This window comes from Papio anubis, unplaced genomic scaffold, assembly GCF_008728515.1.
Source record: "Papio anubis isolate 15944 unplaced genomic scaffold, Panubis1.0 scaffold81, whole genome shotgun sequence".
Classification (NCBI taxonomy): domain Eukaryota; kingdom Metazoa; phylum Chordata; class Mammalia; order Primates; family Cercopithecidae; genus Papio; species Papio anubis.
In genome coordinates this window covers 69,868-91,617 of record NW_022168322.1, presented here as the reverse complement: position 1 = coordinate 91,617, position 21,750 = coordinate 69,868, and the positions used below count along the sequence as shown (strand labels likewise).

General features: G+C 39.2%; 1 protein-coding gene across 6 annotated transcripts in view; it reads left to right on the top strand.

Moving 5' to 3' along the window:
• LOC116268510 (ras-related protein Rab-27A) overlaps nt 1-21,750 on the top strand; it is an 85,768-nt gene that overhangs the window by 51,873 nt on the left and 12,145 nt on the right. For 5 of the 6 annotated variants that reach the window (XM_031662606.1, XM_031662610.1, XM_031662609.1 and 2 more), the window contains 4 exons: nt 5,408-5,582; nt 9,513-9,598; nt 11,295-11,398; nt 16,268-16,391. In XM_031662606.1, coding sequence (XP_031518466.1) covers nt 5,430-5,582; nt 9,513-9,598; nt 11,295-11,398; nt 16,268-16,391 — 467 coding nt within the window. In that variant the 5' untranslated portion in view covers nt 5,408-5,429. Of the gene's footprint in view, nt 1-1,836; nt 2,932-5,407; nt 5,583-9,512; nt 9,599-11,294; nt 11,399-16,267; nt 16,392-21,750 lie in introns of those variants that run through there. The other variant, XM_031662611.1, reaches the window with a different exon arrangement.

The window sequence follows — 21,750 nt, the reverse complement described above, 5'->3', positions numbered from 1 at the left end:
CTCACTGTTTCCCTTTGTCCTCTGAAATGCCGACACAAAAATCATTTACATTATTAGATTTCTGTATTTGAGGAGTGGAGTATTTTCTTCCTGGAAAACAGGCCCTAGGAATACCACTCAGGACTTGAGTAATAAATTAAAAAAAATTATTTATATGAAAATCTACCATCAATTGAGACTTAACATGAAGTTGTCTTCACCTAGTAGTGATAAGTAGTGATGAGAAAACCAGGTATGGGATTGCAAGATGGAGTTGGGAGTATAGTCTGCTATGGACTAGAATGATTTTCTGCTGAAAGATGGGGTAATTCCATTAACTCCAGGCTTTCACTAATTGGACTGCAAGCTCAGATAAGAAGGCTGCCACCCTGAACACCATGCCCAAACCTTGAAAGATCTGTTATTTTGAAAACCTGCCTGCCCCCAACTCCCTTTATTTCTCTGAAATTTCCTTATTCTTTGGAATTCTGGTCTCTGTTAACCCAGACCAGCCTGGTCAGTGTGATCAATTTTGGACAAACTCTAGACAGCATCCAAATTTGCTGAAGGTTTTCCCCAGTTGAAGTCTTCATTGCTGGGTCATGGGTGAATGTTTTTCTGCCGGGTCTTTGAGGTAAGATGGGAGATGAATTCTCAACCCAGGAAGCCTGTGTCACTCATCACATCTTTCCCTGTTATGTCGTCATCTCCTATGCCAGTGCTCCTTTCTCCCAATCCTTTACTGTCCTCGAACACATACATGCTGTTCGAGTGTGGCGATACAGTATGTAATGGTGGAGATACATTTTTGGATACAGAATACCTACAAATGAGGTAATTTAAAAATAGAATTTGAAGTTTGTTGGTTTGGCACAAGTTTTAAGCACCACACTGTTGTTTTTGGTGCTTCCGATTGTCATTTTACATTTCTAGTTTTGAACTGTTGGGACATCTGAAATTAATTTGAAACATTTCAGACTGTTTTGAACCAGTCTATATCAGTCTAAACAAGTAAGAACAATTTTATAGATAACTGTAGTTATCAAACTAGTTTCCAGCAGTTTAATAGAGTTTGAGCAAGTGTGACTCAGTTGAAAGTAGATTTAATTTGTCAGCAGAGTTTGATCCAGTAAAATATACTCAGAACCAACTAAAACTTATAGGAGCCTGTCAGAACCTGCATGTCCAAGTCAGAGCCTATTTGAGCTAGCTAAAACCAGTCTGAAGCAATTAAAGCTAATTACAATGAGACTCCAATAATTTTGGTTAGATATATCAGGTTTTAACCAGAGTCAGAAAGTAGTTTTGTAGGAGAACCTCTTTTAACTCACCCTAAAATAATAGGAACAAGATTCTTTTGAACAACTATGAACTTGCTGAAATGGATGGGTGTATTTTATATGGATTTGAACCTGTTTTCAAGTTGATCAGAACTCTTTTGAAATAAACATATCTTTATTAAATGAATTGCAAATGGTTAGAACCAGCTAAAAAAGATCAGAATTAGTTTGAAAGTGATCTTTGTTAACTCAGCCGACCACTTTGAACCAGTGAGCAATACTTTGTGCTAGAAAAACATGTTTTAAGCTGGCCAGAGTCAATTTGAAAATTGTTCTAGGTCTTCAGACTCAGTCTGAATGTCCACAATGGAGACAATAAGTGAGCTAACAGTTAAGTACCCAGTATATGCCAACCATTGTGCTGGGCATTCCATAAACAGTATCTCATTGAATCCTCAGAACAATGGTGTGAGGTGTAGTATGTATTCTTTTTTATAGAACAGAAACCTGGAAATCTAAGGCTCAGAGACATCCAAGTAATTGGTATCTGGGAGATTTGGAATTTCAAACCCAGCTCTGCTTGATTTTATGAGTTTCCTATTAGGTTACCTTGTAAAATACCATACTAGTGGTCACTTTAAAGCCCAATATTGCATTTGTAACAAAAATGAGTAATGGACATGAAGCTTGGGGTAGAACAGACATTGGACTTGGAACTAGGAGATCTAGATTCCAGATTGTGCAAATCAGTCTGCTTCTCTGGGTTCTGTTTTATCCTTTAGAAAACTGAACCCAGAGAGTGGAAGGTCTGAACATTTATTTTCAGATCAAGAAAGCAGATAATTGTCTTAAAGATACAATCTGAAAAGTGCGAACTATGATTAATATTGATGGTGGTATCTATACTTTCAGTTTGCGGTATTTGGTTTGTTAATAGTCCCTTTATGATTACTTGGTCACTATTGCTATTGCGAATAGAAAACAAAACTCATGAAGATCACTTGTAGACTTACATGTGTGATTATCCATGGAAATGAAACACATTAAAGATAGTTTTAAGTCTTTGAATTCCACTTAAGTGGGTTTAGAGAATTCTAGAATATGATGCCATTAGTGACAGCATTTTTTCATGTACCTTAAGTGATATAAAAAACATAGTTATACCAACTTTTTTTTTCAAATTAAAAATAAAGAGGAAATAAGGTAGCCACAGTGTCTTCTTGCATCATTCTCACTGCAGGATCGGTATTGTTTTCTGCTGCTCCATTCAGTTTGAGGGGAAGCCCCCAAATGAGTCAACATTATCTGGACTTGCTTTTCAATTCTTAGCTCTTATTTCCATTAACTTAGAGCCAGGTGTGATGCTGTGATGTGACATGCCATAATGTTGACGTCCAAGTTGTCGGTTTTTGGAGAGGAATTCTGTTATATGTCATTAATACTGGTGACCTACACTTGCAAATACCCAACTATAAAGATAGGTAAGGCATCATCTGTGAAGTGTCACTCTTTATGGTGTGCAAATAGAATTTTGAATGTTTGTAGAGGCTCTGCCCTTATCCATGGGCTGACCATACCTGAAACATGAGGTTGCAGATCTGCACTGAAGGACTCTGAGGAAACACCCTGCAGTGGCTCTTGGGGCTCAGCATTCAGGAGTTTTCAGCATAAGGTGAGTCACCAAGTTGAAGATAGGGTAAGGGAGGCAACATTGAAAACCAGTCAGTATTCTTGTCTGAGTTTTTATTAATTTTATGGATACATAGAAATAGTCCTATAGGAAGCACTGAGTATGGCAGCCAAGTTTCTGGATATGGGGCTGGGTAAAAAGGAGATAATGCCAGGACTCAGTAGCATCTAATGCAGGACATCAGGCATGTATATAGATAGATAAATATGTATGTTTTTGAATAGTCATGTAGAGTTGTCAGTGTTAATGAGATAGTTATTTTTATGATTTTCAGGAGAGTTTGTTGGCATTGGGGAGAATGGAGAGAGGTTGGTTAATGTGTACAAGCATACGGTTAGATGGAAATAATAAGTTCTAATGTTCAACAGTAGACTAGGGTGACTATAGTTAACAAAAATGTATTGTGTATTTCAAAATAGCTAGAAGAGAGTACTTGAAATGTTCTCAATGCATAGAAATGATAAATACTCGAGGTAATAAATACCCTAAATACCTTGATCATTACATTCTGTGCATGTAACATTGTGCTGATGTGATCATTACATTCTATGCATGTAACAAAATATTACATGTACCCCATAAAAATGTACAAATATTATGTATCAATAATATTTTAATAAAAAAGTCAACCTTCCCTGGAGAGAGATCCCATTTCTAGTTGGACTGATATTTTGGTTTTGAATCTATTTAGAGGGTAAAAACAAATCATGAAAAGTGCTGATTGCAAAGAACCAAAAATAGCCATGGTTAGGTATTGCTGATATAAATGAATTTTTCTTCCTTAAGGTGGACTTTTGTTTTAGTCAGTATTGAAGAGCTGAATTTTTAGCAGTTCTTGATAGAATACCCAGGTAAATATAGGTAAGCGAGCCCTTGGTTGTGGGACTATGGTCTGTGAGCAGTGACTGTTTAAATGTGGAACTCAGTTCCCAAGTGAGCAGTGATATTCCAAAGAAGTCTGACATAACATGTAGTATATATTAATAGTAATATGTAAGGAAGCAGGGAGTAAATTTACTTGTGAAATAACAGTGTCTTTGAAGGAACTGTAATAACATGTGAAAATGAATAGAATAAATGAAATTGCCTAGATGTCCATGTAAAAAGAGAGAAAAGGCAAGGTTCTAGCACTAGGAGACTTTGTTTCTTTTTTTTTTTTTTAATTTCCATAGGTTTTTGGGGGAACAGGTGGTGTTTGGTTACAGGAATAAGTTCTTTAGTGGTGATTTCTGAGATTTTGAAGGACCCATCACCCAAGCAGTGTACACTGTATTCAATCTGTAGTCTTTTATCCCTCACCCCCCTCCCACTCTTTCCCCCGAGTCCCCAAAGTCCATTGTATTATTCTTATGCCTTTACATCCTCATAGCTTCACTCCTATTTATGAGTGAGAACATATGATGTTTGGTTTTCCATTCCTGAGTTACTTCACTTAGAATAATGGTCTTCAATTCCATCCAGATTTCTGTGAATGCCATCATTTCATTCCTTTTTGTGGCTGAGTAGTGTTCCATGGTGTGTGTGTGTATATGTATATGTATATGTATGTGTGTGTATATGTATATGTATGTGTGTGTGTATATGTGTGTGTGTGTGTGCATATATATCTGTGTGTGTGTGTGTGTGTGTGTGTGTATATATCTCTCTCTCACAATTTCTTTATCTACTCATTGATTGGTGAGCATTTGGACTGGTTCCTTATTTTTGCAATTGCAAATTGTAGCACTAGGAGACTTTGAAAAAGGAGGGGAAATTGGAACCACTTGTACTCTAACAATTACTGTTATTCCTTATAACATTCTCCTTCCTCTATTTTTCTTGTATTAGTTTTTATTCTATATAGTCTGCAGATAAGACTTAGTGACTGTTACTTTCTTGTTGATTATCATTCTCACTTGGAATTTTTGTCCTTTTTTGGTACTATAATATGTATGTTTTTATTTTTATTTTTATTTATTTTTTTATTTTGAGACGGAGTTTCGCTCTTGTTGCCCAGGCTGGAGTGCAATGGCGCAATCTCGGCTCACCACAACCTCTACCTCCCGGGTTCAAGCGATTCTCCTGCTTCAGCCTCCCGAGTAGCTGGGATTATAGGGATGCACCACCACGCCCGGCTAATTTTTGTATTTTGTAGAGATGGGGTTTCTCCATGTTGGTCAGGCTGGTGTCGAACTCCCGACTTTCAGTGATCCGCCTGCCTTGGCCTCCCAAAGTGCTGGGATTACATATATGTTAAATTAAAACTACACTGTTAATTACTATTTCAATAGCTTCTCATCTAGCTAGTTATTGGGTCTTCAAGGATGGTGACCAATATGTATGTAACCCTCTTTTCATACAACCTGTAGACATACAGGTTAACATTAGGTGTTAAGCTGAATATTGTCGTCATTTTTTTAATGGATAATTAATGTTTTCCAATGGATTTTAATTAAAAAAATTTGTGTGTATTTTACAGGTGAACCACTGAGTTCTTCATTATGTCTGATGGAGATTATGATTACCTCATCAAGTTTTTAGCTTTGGGAGACTCTGGCGTAGGGAAGACCAGTGTACTTTACCAATATACAGATGGTAAATTTAACTCCAAATTTATCACAACAGTGGGCATTGATTTCAGGGAAAAGAGAGTGGTAAGTTCTGTATCCTTCTGTGTAAAAATGTAATCTTTGAGTCAACATTTGCTGGTCTGTTTAGTTTACTTTGTAGGAATTAGGAGGACAAAGGTCGGGATCTGAAATTAAAAGGTACGTAGGAAAGTGAGTTGTATTCAATCCAGGCAACATGATTGAAAAGGTTGTGCTGACAACACTTCATATAAAACCAGGCAGACAAAGTGGAAGACAGTTCTTTAAAATGTCACCTTGGTGCTCTTTTGGCTTGTATCTTCCCTTCTGGACTCCAACAGTTATTTGTCTTGAAGCCTGCCAGCCACTTTGCCCCTCATACTCTTGTTTTATGAGCTGTATCTTCCACCTTTGGTATCTTATTATTTTTAATGGGATTTCTCCTAATAAAGTCTCAGCAATTCCGCATGGAATACTAACTGGCAGAACTCATCACTGCTGCCGGGAGGGTGAGGTTGGAGTAGGAATGGGGAATGCCAGTAGTGAATGTGATGTTCTGCAAAATGTTAAAGAGAGAAGCTTTTATTTACTTATTTTTTTAAGGACTTTAAGACTGAAAGTTATTCTAGTGTTGGAGGGGAAGGCAGAAGGTCATTGTGTCACAGTTGCAGATGAGGAAAGACGGCCTTCTCCTTAGATTACATTTGTTGCTGAAAAATCCATTGTTAGCATGAAGCAGGTAAACAAGTGGTCAGGAAATTAATGACAAAGGTCCTTTAATGGATCATATTCTGTCAGGGGGAAAGGTTCCTGGCTTTTAGGACAGAAGAACGTTCTCTTTTGCCCATTCTAGGTCTTTTATTCTACTACCAGAGAGTCTTATAGAGATTAAGACCCACTGAATAACAATAGGGCCCTAATGAAATTTTTAATATTGACGTATAGTTGATAGAATCTGTATATATGTATGTGATTATTTTTGTTGGTTACTTATTTTATAACTTAAAAAATAGATTTGTTGAGATATAATTCACAAAAAAAGGAAATCCATCCATCTAAAGTATAAAAATTGAGTGGTTTTTAGTATATTTGGAGTTGTGTGGCTATCACAGCCATTGAATTTTAGGATAGTTTCATACCTCATACCTATTAGCAGACATTCCTCTTTCTACCTCCCCTTAGCCACCATGAATTTTCTATCTGGCTTCTGCACACATCATATAAATGGAATAATATATGGCCTTTTGTGTCTGGCGTCTTACACTTAGCCTGATGTTTTCAAGGATCTTCCATGTTGTAGCATGTATCAGGACTTCATTACTTATGATGGCTACATAATATTCTTTTGTATTGGTACACCAGTTTGTTTATCCATTTGTCTGTTGATAGATATTGTGTTGTTTCTTTTTCTATTTTCTAGTGTATCATTTTAATTCCTTTTTAAAATTATATATTTTGAGTTATTTTTTAATAGTTCCTTTGGGGATTACAATTATTTTAATTTTCACAATCTAATTTTGATTAGTAGCAACTGAATTTTAATGCTGTATAAAACTTTACTCTTATATGGCTCTGTTTTCTCCCCTCTTTTTGTACCATTATTGCTATACAAATGACATCTTTCTACATTGTGTGCCTATCGCCAACACAGCTTTACAATTATTGCTGTATGCAGTTAATTTTTCTTTTCTTATCTTATCTTTTTTTTTTTTTGAGACAGGGTCTTCGTTGCTCAGGCTGGAGTGCAGTGGTGAGATCTCGGCTCACTGCAACCTCTGCCTCCCAGGTTCAAGCAATTCTCCTGCCTCAGTCTCCCAAGTAGCTAGGATTACAGGCACTCGCCACCATGCCCAGCTAATTTTTTATGTTTTTAGTAGTGCTGAGATTTTGCCATGTTGGCCAGGCTGGTCTTGAACTCCTGGCCTCCAGTGATCTACCCATCTTAGCCTCCCAAAGTGCTGGGGGATGACAGGCGTGAGCCATCACTCCCAGCCTGCAGTTAAATTTTAATCTGGTGGAGGAAAAGGGCTATAAAGAAAAAAACGTTTATACTGTTTTTTATATTGACCATGCAGTTACATTTTTACTGGCGCTCATTATTTCTTTGTATGGATTTAAGTTACTGTCTAGTGTCCTCTCAGCTCAGTCTTGAGAGTTGTCTTTAGTATTTCTTGTAGGGCAGGTCTGCTAGAGATGACTTTTCTCAGTTTTGTCTTAATTTATCCTTTAATTTTAGAGGACAGCTATGTTACTGATTTTTAAGTTCTTTGAATATATTTATAATTCCTGATGTAAAGTCTTTGTCTGATAAGTTTAACATCTGGGCCTTCTCAGGAATAATTTCTATTAGTTGCTTTTTTCCTGTGCGTGAGCCATCCTTTCCTGTTTCTTTGTGTGTCTTACAAGTTTTGCTGAAAACTGGACATTTAAAATAATGTGTCTATTCTAGGATTCTTTCCCCTACCTGGGTTTCTTGTTTTTACTGCATATTTATTTATTTTTGTTGTTGCTGTTTGTTTGTTTGATAATGTTTCTAGGATAATTCTGCAAAATCTGTGTTCTTTGTAGGCAGCTACTGAAGTCTCTGCTCAGTGAACTTAGTGGACAGCTAATGAGTGGACAAAGTTTATTAAATTCCTTGACCCAATAAGTCTCTTAGCTTTTTCTGAGAGTCTCTGTGTGTTTGTTGGGGTATGTGTTTAATACGACTGCAGGCAGTTTACAACTCTGCCTTAGCTTGTATTTTCTGCCTGAGAAGAACCTCAAAGTCAGTCAGAAGTGAGAGATTAGGACCTTTTTAGATCTTTCCTGGGCATTTATAGAGCCCTGCCCATGAACATGGCCTTATAGCTTCCAAGGAATATTTGGGAGCATTATAGAAATCTCATTTTCTGTTTTTAAATTTTGTTTTGTTGTTGTTGTTGTTGTTGTTGTTGTTAGACTTTTGTTAGCCCTAACTGGTATTGCTACCTCTGGTAGCTGTGATGTTAAATAAATTACTGCTAATAGTTTTCAACAAACGCCCTTGGGGATAGGGCTGTTCTCAAAGAGCAAGCTTTGAGTGAGATCAAATAAAAACAAAGCTGGGGCATGGAGCTTTCCAAGGGGCTTCCTGACAATTTTTCTCAGTATGGGACTTTTAGGGAGCTCCAAACCTATTGTGCCTCCGCTGTCCACAGTGGTGGCTAGGCTGATGTTTTCACAACTACCACATTTGTGCAAGTGGTTTTTAAGTCTTCTAAAAGCTGGGGCAAGGTAAAAAAACACCTCAAAGCTTACTGTTTTTACTGATATTCAGCTGTTTTTCTTGAATAAATGCTCCTTGGAATGTTGCAAGTCTTTGTTAATTTCTAGAGTACTGAAAAATTTGATTTGGACAATTTTTACCAGTGTTTTTGTTGCTATTGTGGAGGAAGAAATTTTTAACGGTCCAGGGTGGGAGCTAAACAGTAGGTACGCATGGACATAAAGACAGAAACCGTAGACACTAGGGTCTCCAAAAGGGGGAAGGGAGCAAGACAGGGGCTGAAAAACTACTTACTGGGTACTACGTTCACTGTTTGGGTGATGAGTTCAATAAATGCTCAAACCCCAGCACTATGCAATCTATCTATGTCACAATCCTGCACGTGTACCCCCTGGTTAAACCAACAAAAAAGATGAGATTGGAAAAAGCCATAGAAATGTAATATTTCCTGAAACTAGTGACCCAAGAGAACTTTGAGGAAAGATAAGCTAATTATATTATATTTTATACAAGTTATTTTTTATACATATTTTACAATATATTTATAAAATATATACATATATTTCAGTATAACTTATTACATTACCTGGATATAATTATTTGACATAAATACAAACGTGGTTGTATTCCATATGGGATTCTCTTTGGAAGTTTAGATGCCTTAGGGATTTGTACTGAATAAAAAGGTGAGAAGGGTTCACTGGTGTCAGAAGTTCTCTCTTATTTTCTCTTTCACTTTGCTGTTTTAGGTGTACAGAGCCAATGGGCCGGATGGAGCCATTGGCAGAGGCCAGAGAATCCACCTGCAGTTGTGGGACACAGCAGGGCAGGAGAGGTATGAGATCTTCAGTTATGTGCTCCTTACCGAAGGAAAGGGAGAAATAGTTGCATTCTTTAAACAGTGACCTGAGCAGGAAAAAGCCAGCCAATTCATTGGTTTGTACTTGGATAAAGAATGCTGCCAATTTAGCAGGAAATTTGTCAGTCTGAGATGAGAATGGTGGCTTTATTTCATACAGGGTCAAAGGAAAGGTTAGGATTCTTACTCGTGGACTTTTTTCTTTTCCTTCTTTTAATTTTTTGACATAGATACTTTGCTCCATTTCCTTTTGCTGTTTACTCAACCACAAGAAAGTGGCCAAGTTACATGCGTTATTCTTACCTGATTGTTGAAACCTAGTGGGAAATCTGGTTGGAATTAATTCATATGACCAGAGAATACTTGACCAAAATAAGCCACATGAAATCTTGATATAAAGTTCTTTCAGTTAGCTAAAACTTCTGTTTTCTCTCAAAACCACCTTGAAGGATTTGTTTTTTAACTTTTTATTATGGAAAACTTCAAGGATATTCAAAAGTGGAAGGATTATATGATAAACCCAGGTTCCCATTACTCACCTTCAACAATTATGAAATTGTGGCCAATAGAATTTCATTTACACCCCTTACCTCTTCTCACTCCCACCCCCTTGCCATATAATTTGGAAGCAAATTCCAGACATCATATTATTTCATTTGTAATACTTGTGGTATGTAGCTCTAAAAGATAAGAACTCTTTTTTTTTTTTTTTTTTTTGAGGCAGAGTTTCGCTGTTGTTGCCCAGGCTGGAGTGCAATGGTGCGATCTCAGCTCACCACAACCTCTACCTCCCTGGTTAAGTGATTCTCCTGCCTCAGTCTCCCGAGTAGCTGGGATTACAGGTGTGCACCACCACACCCAGCTAATTTTGTATTTTTAGTAGAGACGGGGTTTCTCCACATTGGTCAGGCTGGTCTCGAACTCCTGACTTCAGGGATCCGCCCGCCTTGGCCTCCCAAAGTGCTGGGATTATAGGCGTGAGCCATGGCCCCTGGCCAAGAACTGTTTTAAATAAAAACATTGATGAAAAGTATTTGAGAAAAACCTAATATTGCTGATTAGATGACAAATTCATACCAATATTTTCTTCCCTAGAGCCTGCCTGTCAGTTACAGATTTTACGTATAGGCAAAGACAGAGGAAACTGACTGGTGGTGGGGTGGGTTTGGGGGTGGGGAGAGAGAGAGAGAAGACCGAGAAGAAAGGAGGATAAAGCCTTGGAAGGCAGAGTACCAAGACAGAATAGGGTCTGAGTCAAGACATTCTTACCTTCAAGTCAAACAAAGGGCAATCAGAGATAAGAGATCTCTGCATATTCTGAAATTAAAAGATCATGGAACACATTGTAATGTTAAGTCAAGCTTTCACAGAAGGAAAACATACACTATTGCATTTGGCCAAATTAACTCATAATTGTACAATAAATTCTTGGCTGAGACTAAGATCACAAGCTGGTTCTTGTCATCCCTGTCCAGCAGGCTGGGTTTTCAGATCACATGGTCTGTTAACACTTAAACTGATAAAAGTGATAACTATCCTCTACACTTTTGAAATATCACTATGTAGCTTGTCATTGGTAAACTTTTGTAAGAGGCTGAAGGCATTGCTTGTAGCTTTATATTTCAGGAGTGGGGCGATGGTTTAACTTACCATTCTGCTTTTATGTTCCTAGGTTTCGTAGCTTAACAACAGCATTCTTCAGAGATGCTATGGGTTTTCTTCTACTTTTTGATCTGACAAACGAGCAAAGTTTCCTCAATGTCAGAAACTGGATAAGTAAGTGTTATTGTTCCCCAGTGTCCTGCTACACACTCCTCTCTTATTTATAGAATGCCCTCTTAAGCTCTACTTCTGTGATACATTGTTTTGGAGGAGATCTTAGTGCAAATACTATTTTAAGGAGCAAGGTTTTTAGTTTAGGGACAAAGATAATTGAAATACACTGCTTCTCCCTGGTACTGATAACTTTGATTTGTTGAGTACTTCCTGTGCTCCAGGTACAAGGCAACACTTTATGTGTGCTCTCCTTTTCAGTCTATCCCACAGAACAGACTCTTTTTCCCATTTTATAGATGAGGAAGTAGAAGCCTAGAGAAGTTAAATCTCTAAGTATCTGCTTGTCTATTGTATGCTATCAATTCTTCTATCATCTCTGGGCATCACATGTATATTACATAGATGCAGATAGCTTTTGAAGACTTAATGGTTCATACCCCTGGCTTCATGTCTTTTCTGTGCTTAGAGTCCCCTTCTAGGTTTTAGGGTTAGAGCATCTTTCAGGAGGATTCTGCCATGGAAAACTCTACAACTGCATTGGTAAAAGTGGTCCCCAGTGCAATGTATGTCAACCTTTATTTTGGAGAGATTTTAACCTCCTAAATGGTTCGTAGCCATTTAGAATTCTGCCACTTGACTGCATAACAGCTTTCAAATGTATGTTTTCCTTATTTGGTCATATTAGTGTAACCCTAGAGAAGCTATTAGAGAAGCCTGTAATATTAAATTTTTAATGTCTAAATCTATAAAACACCGATTTAAAAAGACCTGATACTTAAAAATTACTTACTGTTTTGGGATTTTGAAAGGGTAATTGGCTGTAGTTTTGATAGTAGAAAACCTTATTTTAAAAATGAGTTTAAAAATAATTTAGTACACTGTGGTTTTCACATACTTTGTGTCTGATCCTCACAATCACCCTGGGCAAAGATTCAGGTCAGTGTTGCGTCCTTATTTCAGGAGAAGGACATTGAGCCTTAAAAAGTAATAGACTTATCCAAAGATGTGAAGCTTTGGCTGTCAGTTTAATGGCCTTTTATGACCGTTCTCAAGTCAGTTGGCCACTAAGAGTTGAAGAGCTATTAATTACTTTAAATATGAGTTCCCCAAATATAATAATGCTTACTGGGACTTCACTTCGCTAGATGCCTGGCTGAGTTGCATACCTCATTATTTCCCTTGTAGCTGAATGACAGTGGCTACTTATGGTCCCTTACTCTCAGTCCATGCTTGTCATCCCTCCTTTGCATCATCAGAACAAGTTGTGGGGCTTTTTAAAATCAACCATTTTGCAAGGATCACTGGAGAGTGCTCATAGAATCTTAGCATTGAAAAATAGCCCACCTGTTTTTCACAGGTAGACACTAAAACTCTGAGACATTAGATAAATATTGCCTATCCTGGCTAACTAGTTGGATAAAGAACAAAATTATGTGAAACTATGTATACACATTGATGCATTTTGTTTTCCTTAGTAAAAGAATCCTTATTGCTCAATTAGATAAAGAACACTTATATGTATTGAGGATTTTATGCCTTTAATGGAAAGTATTCTGCACCCCCTACCATTTAAACAAAAAGGTATAATGTTCAGTGTCAGAAGTGGTAATATCAAATCTTAATTAGGAATAAACATTTGTTAATTATCTGTACTTTTAATTTTTCTTCTTCCTGTAAGCATTTTGACTATTACAAGGATCATTCATTTGTTATCTTTTTTTTTTTTTGAGAGGGAGTTTCTGCTCTTGTTTCCCAGGCTGGAGTACAGTGGTGTGGTCTCGGCTCATTGCAACCTCCGCCTCCTGGGTTCAAGTGATTCTCCTGCCTCAGCCTCCCAAGTAGCTGGGATTACAGGCGCACACCAACACGCCCAGCTAATTTTTGTATTTTTGTAGAGACTGGGTTTCACCGCGTTGGCCAGGCTAGTCTTCAACTCCTGACCTCAGGTGATCCGCCCGCCTTGGCCTCCCAAAGTGCTGGGATTATAGGCGTGAGCCACAGTGCCCGGCCCATTTCTTATCTTTTAATTAAAATGATAGCTTAATACACACAAGTACAAACACACACACATATAAAAATCAGTGGTGAGTGCCAGAACGCAGTGTTGCATTAAAGAAGTAGCTGACTCGTGGGCCCTGATTGGCCTGGGAGAGGAGAGCAGGTCTATATACCCTCCCCTTTCCCTTTGCTCCTTGCAGACCCTTCCCTCTCACTCAGTCTCTCCATGCCCACCTGACAAGGCTGATACAAGTCTAAAGTAAGCCCCACTCAGTTGAGGAGACAGAACAGAGGCTCAGTCCTCTGGGCCTGGATTGAAATCTGAAAGGAATTTGGTAGTGTGGTAGTCACTGCCCTGTCTTCCTGGAGTTCAGAGGAGTAAGCAAGTCATGCCCGGAGTCACTCTTCATCCAGTGCTAGTGTGTTTCCTAAGGAAACTTTAAAGTAGCCTACATTTCTAAAGTTTCTTCTGTAGACTTACGTAAGTGGTGCAAGAACCCAACAGCATATATTTTACATATTTTTACCTCTTTATTTTTTATTCTCATTATTTTCTGTCTGAAAAACCCTTTCCACACCTGCCCCCATTTTGTTTTTTTTTTTGTTTGAGACGGAGTCTCCCTCTGTCGCCCAGGCTGGAGTGCAGTGGCCGGATCTCAGCTCACTGCAAGCTCCGCCTCCTGGGTTTATGCCATTCTCCTGCCTCAGCCTCCCAAGTAGCTGGGACTACAGGCGCCCGCCACCTCACCTGGCTAGTTTTTTGTATTTTTTAGTAGAGACGGAGTTTCACCGTGTTAGCCAGGTGGTCTCGATCTCCTGACCTTGTGATCTGCCCATCTCAGCCTCCCAAAGTGCTGGGATTACAGGCTTGAGCCACCGCGCCTGGTCACCTGCCCCCATTTTTTAACCAACTAGAGTTCTGCTTATTCTTTAAAACCTAGCAAAGATGGCCTCTGTGAGATTTTCTGTGATAACTTTAGTTGTGTTAGATTTTTTCCCTCTTCTTAACCCCTGTTACATTTTATACTGTTTATAGGGTCCTTATCACGTCCAGTACAAGATTGTAGTTATTTATGTAGGTGACTTTTCTCTTAGTGATGTTTTTAAAATAACTGATTAATCTACTTTTTAGATAAGTACAATCTTAGTAGAAAAATTAGGAAAAATGAGACTAAAAGAAGAAATCACCAATAATCATGCTTCCTAGACTGCCCAAAATAAATACTGTTAACCAGAATTCCTGGTGATACTTACATGCTCTTCTAAATGCTTTAATATATTAACTTGGTAGTTCTCAAATGTGAATGTGCATCTCAGTCACCTGGTGGACTTTTTAAAACACAGATTCTAGCCCCATTTCCAGCATTCCTGATTCAGTAGAGCTGGGGTGGGACCTGAGACTTGGCATGTCAACAAATTCTTAGGTTATGCTAAGGCTGGTGGCTCACAGTCTTTACCTGCAGAATTGCTGGATTAATTCATTTTAATCCTTACCTTGACTGTATAAAGTAAGTAGTATCATTATCACCATTTACAGATGGGGAAATTGAGGCAGTCAAATAGCTTCATCAGGGTCACGTAGCTAGTAAATGGCAGAGCCAGGATTCAACCCTAGGTGTACTGGATTCTGAGTCCTTGCTCATAGCCATCACACTGGGCATGGACCCTATAACACCTTATAAGGCATTAACAGAGCACAGAACCACTTGGGAGACCAGAAAGATAATGAGGTAACCATGAAGCAAGTCTTGAAGGAAGGTTGTGGTTAAGTATTCAACAATGTGGGAACAGCATGTGTAACAACCTGGAGGAAAGAAAGGGCATGGCTTTTCATGAAATGGTACACAGTTTAGTCTCTCCTCTGTAGGTCTTATTACCCCAGTTGCCCCATGAGGGCAAAGAACTGTTGTGAAATTCCATGCAGAGTATCAAGCCTGTGCTAATGCTCAGTAAACACCTACCTCCTTGACTTTCTCATGATAAGATACAATGAACACGACTTCATAATGAGGAACTAAAATGTCCACATGGTTCTGGTTAACCATGATGAAAAAATAAATTAGGCCATCAACTTTGAAGTATGACTTACTGTGGAAGTTTAGGCCTTAATTTTATTCTGGGGTTGATGAATAAGAAATGAGGTGTTATTTTCCTGCTTTGAAAGATTACACTATTTAGCTTAGTGAAGCTCTTTGGTTTGAGTCAATGGCTTTTTATAATTGTGCCTATTTGCAGGTTTTCAGGTGAAATAAATGCTGTGGAAGAAGAATTACAGTCCTCTGCTTCCACTTGGTTTTGGTGACAGAATCATTTCCTGTTTATTCTGGGTCTTTTCTTCTCATTGAAGCCTGTATCTTGTTTGTTTTAAATGAATTGATTCTGCCCTAGGGTAATAGAAACATGTGAAAAACATTTTGGATAGAAATAGATTAGTTTGGAGAAAAACAATTCTTTTAGAAATGTCATTGCTCTGGAGAAAAAGACACATAAAAACAGTTTTAAGATTAGCAATAAACCCTAGGAACTCCTCCAAGTTTCTTTTCAAATAGCCATCATAAAAAAGGGTGTTTTGTATGTGTGTGTGCACACGTGTGTGTGTGCACATGTTGGCCCTCACACTTGAGAGGTAGCACATTCTCTTATCAACTCTCTGATGTCAGTAAACTGGGGTATGTGCTTAAGAATGGTTTTATATTTCTGCCCCAACTATTCAGCTTTACAGATAAGATTATTGATGCTTTGAAAGCATTATATCAATTCCCAATATCTATATATACATTACAGTCTTCAAAGCACTTTTGCGTGTTTTGTTCATTGATCATACACTTACATTATTATTTACGTATATAATAAACTTTCCTATATTAATAGGCCAGCTACAGATGCATGCATATTGTGAAAACCCAGATATTGTGCTATGTGGAAACAAGAGTGATCTGGAGGACCAGAGAGCAGTGAAAGAAGAGGAAGCCGTAGCACTCGCAGAGAAATATGGGTGAGTATTTTTGTGGAGAAGTCTAGAGAAAGCATTTTCGATATAAACATTAGCAGGAGAATGGTAATGAAAAAGACAAAAGTGGGAAATTAAAGCAAAACCTCAGCCATAGGCCTTGGGGCATGTTGAATGTTTCCTTTTTATATTATGTGATAGTAGGATCCTTTGAAAATGCATGTGGCAGGGGCTTCCTTCAGTGCTTTGGTCCCATTTTCTCAAGCTCTTGGCATTTGCAGAGAGACAACTTTGAGTTGTCTCAGAGACGCCTTAAGAGTGTAAGGTCTTCTTTCCAAGATGCAAATAGGAGACTCCTGGGGTAAAGAAATCCTCCATGTTAAGCAAGGAAATTTCTTTTTTCTTTTCCTTTCTTTTCTTTTCTTTTCTTTTTTTTTTTTTTGAGACAGAGTCTCACTCTGTTGCCTAGGCTGGAGTGCAGTGGCATAATCTCAGCTCACTGCAACCTCTACCTCCCGGGTTCAAGCGATTCTCCTACCTCAGCCTCCCAAGTAGCTGGGACTATGGGAGTCCACCACCACACCCGGCTAAGTTTTGTATTTTTAGTAGAGACGGGGTTTCACCATATTGGCCAGGCTGGTTTTGAACTCCTGACCTTGTAATCCACCTGCCTCAGCCTCCAAAAGTGCTGGGATTACAGGCATGAGCCACCACACCCAGCCTCAGCAAGGAAATTTCAAAGCCACTTTATATACTATTATAGAGAACGCTAGCATATAAGAAGATCTTATTGGTTATTGCAGACTAGGTGCTGGTTTTGAAATTTCTATGCTGGGAGAGGAGTGTGAGATCTTCTTCGGCTTAGTCTATGGTCTTGTGGTGGAGGGTCGGCAAAATACTGTCGTTCTCCTTGAGTTCTGGGAATAGGATCATAGCCGCAGCAGCAGCATGAATTGGACATGAAAGAAGTGGTCAGCTGCTGCTTATTAAAGTATTAGTGTTAAGGGTGCCTCTAAAAGGAGTTTGTACTTTACTTTCTTTCTACCTCTCATACAATGAGAATCCATATGTAAATTCAAACCCTTACTAGCATTAAAAGAGGAAGGAAGCAAGTGCGTTGAGAAAGGAGGGGAGGGAAATAGAGATGGTGTAGATAGCGCAGGGGATGTTACCCAGCTTGTGGCCTTGGTGGTTGGCAGAATCCAAGGAGGCCAAGGAAAAACCTTTCCCTTTTTATTGTGTGATCTTCTTTATTCTCTCTTTGGTTGATAGAGGTTCAGAAAGCTGGTAGGGTTTCTACTTGCGAAGGGACGGGGAGGATAGGTTGGCCGGGTAGAAAGAAGCCGGACTCTGGAGAGGTTTGAATACCAGGTAAGGAGATTAGATTTGATCCCTGGGGGACAGGGAGTTGCTGAAAGTCTTTGAGCGTGGAGGGATGTCATGTTTACATTTCCAGATCAGTCTAGAGGCTATATAGGTGGAGAGAGAGGAAAGACTAGAGATTGATAGATTGCAGTGGTCTGTGAGGTGGGCAGAGGCTAGCTTTGTGAAAAAGGAAAAGGAAGAATAAATCAGGAAAAACACATAGAGTAGGGCAGGATTTTAGGTTTTTTTCAAGTCTGGCTCAGCTGAAGGACTCCCCTCCAGTATAGGCTTACTCTGGCAAGGATTTGCAATTGCATGTAGAGGTTTTCACCCCAGGGCAGACGGTGTTTAACCATATTAGAAACATCCAGAGAACTTTTAACCCATGCTCATGTCTGGGCTTCACCTCTGATCATCAGACATAATTGGTCTGGAGGAGTTTCTCGGGCAGGGTTCAACTGAAGAAGCGTACCTGTACATGAAGGGCTCTGTTATAGGAATTTGAGCATATGCAATTGTGGGAGCTGGGTAAGTAGTCTCTGTAAGGTGTTGTCTTTGTGTCTGATGCTGAAGTTTGAAGGACAGGACAGGCAGACAGGAAGGGAAGAAGGATGTGAAGTGGGGGACAGATGGAAAAAGTGAGAACCAGCTGGTGCCCATGGTGAGGGACTAAAACCCATGTCACTTCCTGTTGCCTCTGACCTGGCTGGTGTGGGTGTCCTGCAGAAACTGGGGCCCTTTGTCAGAGGGCTAACAACATTCACCTGGCCCAGGTGCAGGTCTAGTTGCAGGTTTATGCCAACAAGATGAGCCAGCAGATAAGCGACAATGTATGAGGGCTATGAAATGGATGTTGCTTCACTTCCCACCCCCAAAATTGCCCCCAAATCTCTTTTGTGGCCCACCTTAACCAGAAAGGGAATTCTGGGAAATGTTGTTTAGCCTAGCCAAGTTGACTTATTACAAAGCCTGGGCATTGGTATCTTTTAAAAGCCCCCACGTGATCTTCATGTGCAATGGTTGAGAACCCGTGACTTAGGTGATTCTGAGGTGGAGGTTGACAGAGCCTTACTGGCCATTCTGAAATGCCCCCCTGCTCCCCTGAGAGGCACTCATGTAATGTAGTAGAAAAGAAACAGGGAGAGATCAAATACCCCAGAGAATACTGAAGTGTTGAAGCTGTGAGGTGTGTTGCAATGGGTAAGGAGGAAGTAAGTGATGAAGCAATGGAAACCATGGATCTAGAGCATTCTTTTGAGAGTATGTCAGTAAATGCAAAAAAAAAAAAAAAAAAAAGGCAGTTAGAGGAGTTAACTAGATCAAACAAGCACATTCAAGTATATTCTCAAGTACTGGGGGAGGGTCAGGCTTGACTTCTTGTCCCTGTGGGCTTTTTCAGCCCTTTGCTTGTTTCCTGTGCCTGGTTCTTAGGATTCCACAGCCTGTCTGGTATCACAGAACCTAACCTTGCCTTCTGTCATATGGGGTGTGTGAGGGATGACCTGTGCCCAGGTCACCATGGTTATGGAGTATTTCATAGAGAGAAGCTCAATCTATAGTTTTTGAATTGGGTTAAAATGAGAAAAGGTGATTTAGCAGATAATGATTGAAACTCTTGAAGAAAGAAAAGGGCTGGAAACAGAGTCCCTTAGGATATACAGAAATCATAACATGTAGTTCGGTAGGCTGTTTGACACTTTCAGAGGAAAATACGATGGAACAATTTGGTTCACATGCATTTCACAAATACAGCATATAACTTTAATGATTATTTTCACAGGTGTTTTGTTTCATTCTTATAACATTTACATTGGTTGCACATGCACTAAAGGACTATATTGTTTAACCATGTGCTAACAGTCAGAAAACAGGATAAAGTTTATGGCGTGTCTTCATATAATTTGTATGTTGTTTGATAAATTTATGTTATTTTTTGTTACTATTTTGCTGTCTTCTATTCTCAATTCATAAAAGCAGATCACTGGGGCCAGGTGCGGTGGCTCACGTCTGCAATGCCAGCACTTTGTGAGGCCAAGGCAGGTGGATCACCTGAGTTCAGGAGTTCTAGACCAGCCTGGCCAACATGGTGAAATCCCATGTCTACTAAAAATACAAAAAATTAGCCAGGTGTGGTGGCAGGCATCTGTAATCCCAGCTACTCAGGAGGCTGAGGCGGGAGAATCGCTTGAACCCTGATGAGGCAGAGGTTGCAGTGAGTCAAGATCGCACCATTGCACTCCAGCCTGGGCAACAAGAGCAAAACTCAGTCTTAAAAAACAAACAAAAATAAACAAACTAAAAAAACCCCCAGATCATTGGTTTACAAGTGGTTCTCTGGAATAGACATGCATTCAAAGAATCAAAAACCATGTCTCAGAAGAACTTTGTAAGCCTAATGAAGAACACTGCAGTACGAATATGGAATATTAATCTGTGTGTGCTGGGACAAGTAAATTTGAGAATGAGGACTTCCTACAACAGACAAAAATGTAAAGGGCAAATTGTATGCATGATAATGAATATCAGAAAAAAAAATTTGTGACCTGAGTCTATCCCTAATTTTCCATGTTTTTTTTTTGTTGTTGTTGTTGCTGTTTGTTTTGTTTTTGCTGTGAAACTTGGTTAAATTGTAATATGAAGCTCTCAGGTCACTTCCTAACAAATCAAAGTGATCTCTATGGTAAACCAATTGAATTTTCCTGGAACAAATGCAACATAATGGTTTCTAATGTATTATATCGAGTGATATTGTCAATGAAGTTAGAGAAGAGAACAAAACAAAGTTGTTCAAACTTCCACTGCTGCCAAATGATTACAGTTCACATGGTTCCTGAAACACTTTAAAAAGATAGCTACGAAGTCAGTGACAAATAGAAGAGAAAGCAGAATGAAATATTGGCAACATTCCTCTTTTAGAAGGTACTATTCGATCTCAAGCTTCAGTGTGCATCAGAATCAGTCACCTGAACGCTGGGTCCCACAGTTTCTGATTCAGTATGTTTGGGTTGAAGCCCAGAAATTTACACTGATGATCAGTTTCCAGATGTTGCTGCTGCTGGTTCAAGACAACACTTTGAGTTCCTATCACATACGCACGCTAGCAGATATTTTGCTTGACAGGTGAGCATGCTAGCAATATTTTCTTTGGACAAAGTCAATCTTGTACAGGATATGAACCAGTTGTCTACTTGTGCCATGCGTGGATGAGTGAAATATGCTCAATGACTTCTCATGCTAAAGAGAGGAAGATTTTTTTCTCGCCCAGTTAATTATATCCCCTATGATGTCGGCTGGGAAGGGACTGTGGCATTGGTAGGGAGGGAGCACCAATCACAAGTGAGCAGACCAGGGCTTCACTCTGTGACTAAATGTGGTTGCATTGAAATGTCTGTCTACACTTTATTCACAGAGGATAGTTGGTGGTATAATAAGCCTTTGTTCTTGATTCAGAGTTGAGGAAAATAGAGAAAAATGTGAATATGATCTAAAGCCAGGCACGGTGGCTCATGCCTATAATCCCAGCACTTTGGGAGGCAGAGGTGAGTGGATCACCTGAACTCAGGAGTTCGAGACCAGCCTGGCCAACATGGTGAAACCCCCTCTCTACAAAAATATAAAAATTAGCTGGGCATGATGGAGGGTGCCTGTAATCCTACCTACTTGGGAGGCTGAGGCGGAAGAATCATTTGAACCCAGGGGGCAGAGATTGCAGTGAGCCGAGATCGCACCATTGCACTCCAACCTGGGCAACAGAGCGAGACTCCGTCTCTTAAAAAAAAAAAAAAAAAAAGAAAAAAAGAATATGAACTAAGAATGACAACTGAATGTACATATTTTGTGTGCTGTGCAAAGAAAAGGGCAGCAAATTTAAGATGTTGTTCTCCCTACTGAAGGCTGCTGGTTATTGCTGAGGAAGATGCTCAAGAGTTTCTGGAATGAAAGAGGAATTAAAAATATTTATTTACAACATTAATAAATCAGTATGGATCGTTTCAGGGATTTCAAGTAGCTTAGTTCAACAGCATGCTCCGTGTCTTCC